General features: G+C 45.9%; 1 protein-coding gene across 2 annotated transcripts in view; it reads right to left on the bottom strand.

Annotated features, from left to right (window-relative positions):
* LOC138060140 (cytosolic carboxypeptidase 2-like) overlaps window positions 1-2,500 on the bottom strand; it is a 42,776-nt gene that overhangs the window by 34,845 nt on the left and 5,431 nt on the right. For both annotated transcript variants that reach the window (XM_068905856.1, XM_068905855.1), the window contains exon 7: window positions 1-30. This exon is cut by the window's left edge and continues 101 nt beyond it. In XM_068905856.1, coding sequence (XP_068761957.1) covers window positions 1-30 — 30 coding nt within the window. The remainder of the gene's footprint in view (window positions 31-2,500) is intronic.

A 2,500-nucleotide genomic window follows, 5' to 3' on the forward strand; every position in this document is an offset into this window, starting at 1 on the left:
TTGGCTCCCTCCAACACGTGACCTAAGGAACTAAACAGAATTAGGACCATTAAAAATTTTAGTTCTTGCTACGCTTTTCAGTATTTTTTATAGAAAAAGCGCCATATAAGTATTAAATATTCTTATGCCTCATAATAATTGCAAAATTATCGTTATACAGATAAGTAGTATTAGTAATAATATTATGATGACGATGATAGAGCGATTTCAATTGAGTGTCGAAAGTAATGAGCGAATTGCTTTGGTTTTGAGTTACTTCACTCAGTGATTGGTTCAAAGTTCTGGCGGCACTTTTTCAACCAATCAGAAGTGAAACCAAAACCAATAGTGGCTCGCGAGTGCAAATTTTCCCGCGCTTTGTGTCGGCTACGTGTAATTACTTCGAGTTTTGATTGGTTTACTGGATTGTCTCCGTCCTTTTTGATTGGCCAAAGTAATTACTTTGGTTTTGGTTTTACGACACTCGATTGAAACTCCCTCTAGTACATGCAGCATTTTACTTGTAATCATAACCTTATAGTATCTTTTAGCTACGTTTCTACACATCGTTGACAGTGCTTGTATTGAAATGCAGAAATAAGGAAATTTTCATAGTTTTTGACCACGTGTTTTGGGATCCTTAATTTTTAAGGACCTTTGAAGACCCCTATGCATGAATGACCCCCATTATTTAATGAGACTAAACATAATTTAGGCAAAGTTAAAACCAAGCCAATGCAGGGGTTTTGCCTGGGGTATTTGGGGTCTGAGAGGTTTGCGCATGTCCCGTGCATGTCCCGCCAATTCTAAGGCAACGCCTGGATGGCTTAGGATACAGCATTTTGCAAACATGCAGCCGCCGCTCGACTTGCAGATTGGTCCAGTAGAAATGTTCAGTTGTCTAAACTTTCATGCCCCTAGCTCCAGCGTTCGATGTTCCGTCAAGGAGCCAAGTAAGAGGTCCTCTGCAGTGGATTGCACCTCTTGGAATAAAGTTTTTGCGTGGTGCCCTCTCGCACGTGCCACTCTTCACACATCACTGGTCTGTTTGTTCTTCCAACTATCAAGCCTTAGAGTGCCCTCAGCGCAAGAGGACTTCAACCAGATCCCCTAGCCCTAAGAGCTAAAGAGAAAATGACATTAGAGGTGCTCAATTTATGCTACCTCTGCTTCTTTTTTTTTCTTTTCTGCTTTTTTTTTTTTTTTTTTTTTGGGGGGGGGGGGAAGGGGGGAGAGAACAGGGCATCCGGTTACCAATGTCCTGAAATCATTGTTTGATTTCTAAAAAGGACCAATCTGGAGGGTGGCATGTCATTTCTACTGGACATGACATCTTTTACTGATGCTAGTGTTTGTGGGGGAATCAGCCCCAAGGATTACCCACTGCAATATATACAAGCGTCCTTGGGGTGTTCTGCAAATTCGGTGGTGGACTGATGGCCAGGCTTGGTAATGGGTCTGCATGTTGCAACATTGCCACTCACCCCTGTGACCGTTGCCTTTGTGGCATGAAAATTGGCGGTCTTGGTTGGACCTGGCCTTCCCTTTCCTTCTGGGGTCTGCCCCATATGTCTTAATCTCCGTAGAAGATCTTGTTGAGTGGATTTTGGATTGGGCGAGGCTACTGGATGTCTGGCCTTTTGCATTCCCTGGGTGGTTGCATCGTGGCTGGCTCACCCCATTGTGGGTGGCTTTTGTCCATTGCCTCTTCACTTTTTACGGCTCATGGCTTACCTCTTCACCCTGCAAAGAGGGATACCTTGGGCATCGAAATTGATTCTGTCAACCAATTTGCCAAATAACAAAATGGATTCTTCTCTTAATCTTCTCCGTCATTGGTCTTTGTATCGTAGGTGAACCAAAGGACACATTGTAACCGAAAAGCCCAAATTGGGAGTTGCAATAAACGTATGTATGTAAGGACAACTGCAGTCCCTTATCAGCTGCCTGTGTCGTGCTGTTGAGGTGGTTTAGCTTGGTTGTGCCTTTGTTCGTCACATGGTTGGTTTGCTCTGGTGTGTCCTTGTCTGTTGGGGGCAGTGAACCGTTTCCCATACTGGTCTCAGCCCATGCCCAGGGTTCCCGCTGGTTTGGCTGGGTTGCACTTTTCTGACATGGCAGTGGGTCTGTGTGTATATGCCCCGAATGATAACTGCCAGCCTACAGGCATCCCACCTCTCTTGTGGAAAGCCTTAACTTGCCAGGCCTGGGGAGGGACTGCCCCTGGTGGCCTGGGGGTTGGCTTCCGCTGCACACACTGCCCTTGCAGGTTTGCTTTGCTTTGTTTGTCAGTTTTTGTTCTTGGGCCAGATGGCTCTGCCCCAGTGGTTCTCCATGTCCTGCTGGTGGGTTGACCCTTTGTCTGTTCGCTACCCATCTCCCCTCCTTGCTTTGTTCATCTCCCGTCAGGGTGTCTTTGTCTTCCGTTCATTCCATACACTTTGATCTTGACCTTCCTGGGCCATTGGTTGGCTGCCTGCTGTCGCAGCATGTCCTTCATAGGGTAAAGTAGGCATGGGGA

The sequence above is a fragment of the Montipora capricornis genome, chromosome 8, assembly GCF_036669925.1.
Source record: "Montipora capricornis isolate CH-2021 chromosome 8, ASM3666992v2, whole genome shotgun sequence".
In the NCBI taxonomy this organism is placed as follows: Eukaryota; Metazoa; Cnidaria; class Anthozoa; order Scleractinia; family Acroporidae; genus Montipora; species Montipora capricornis.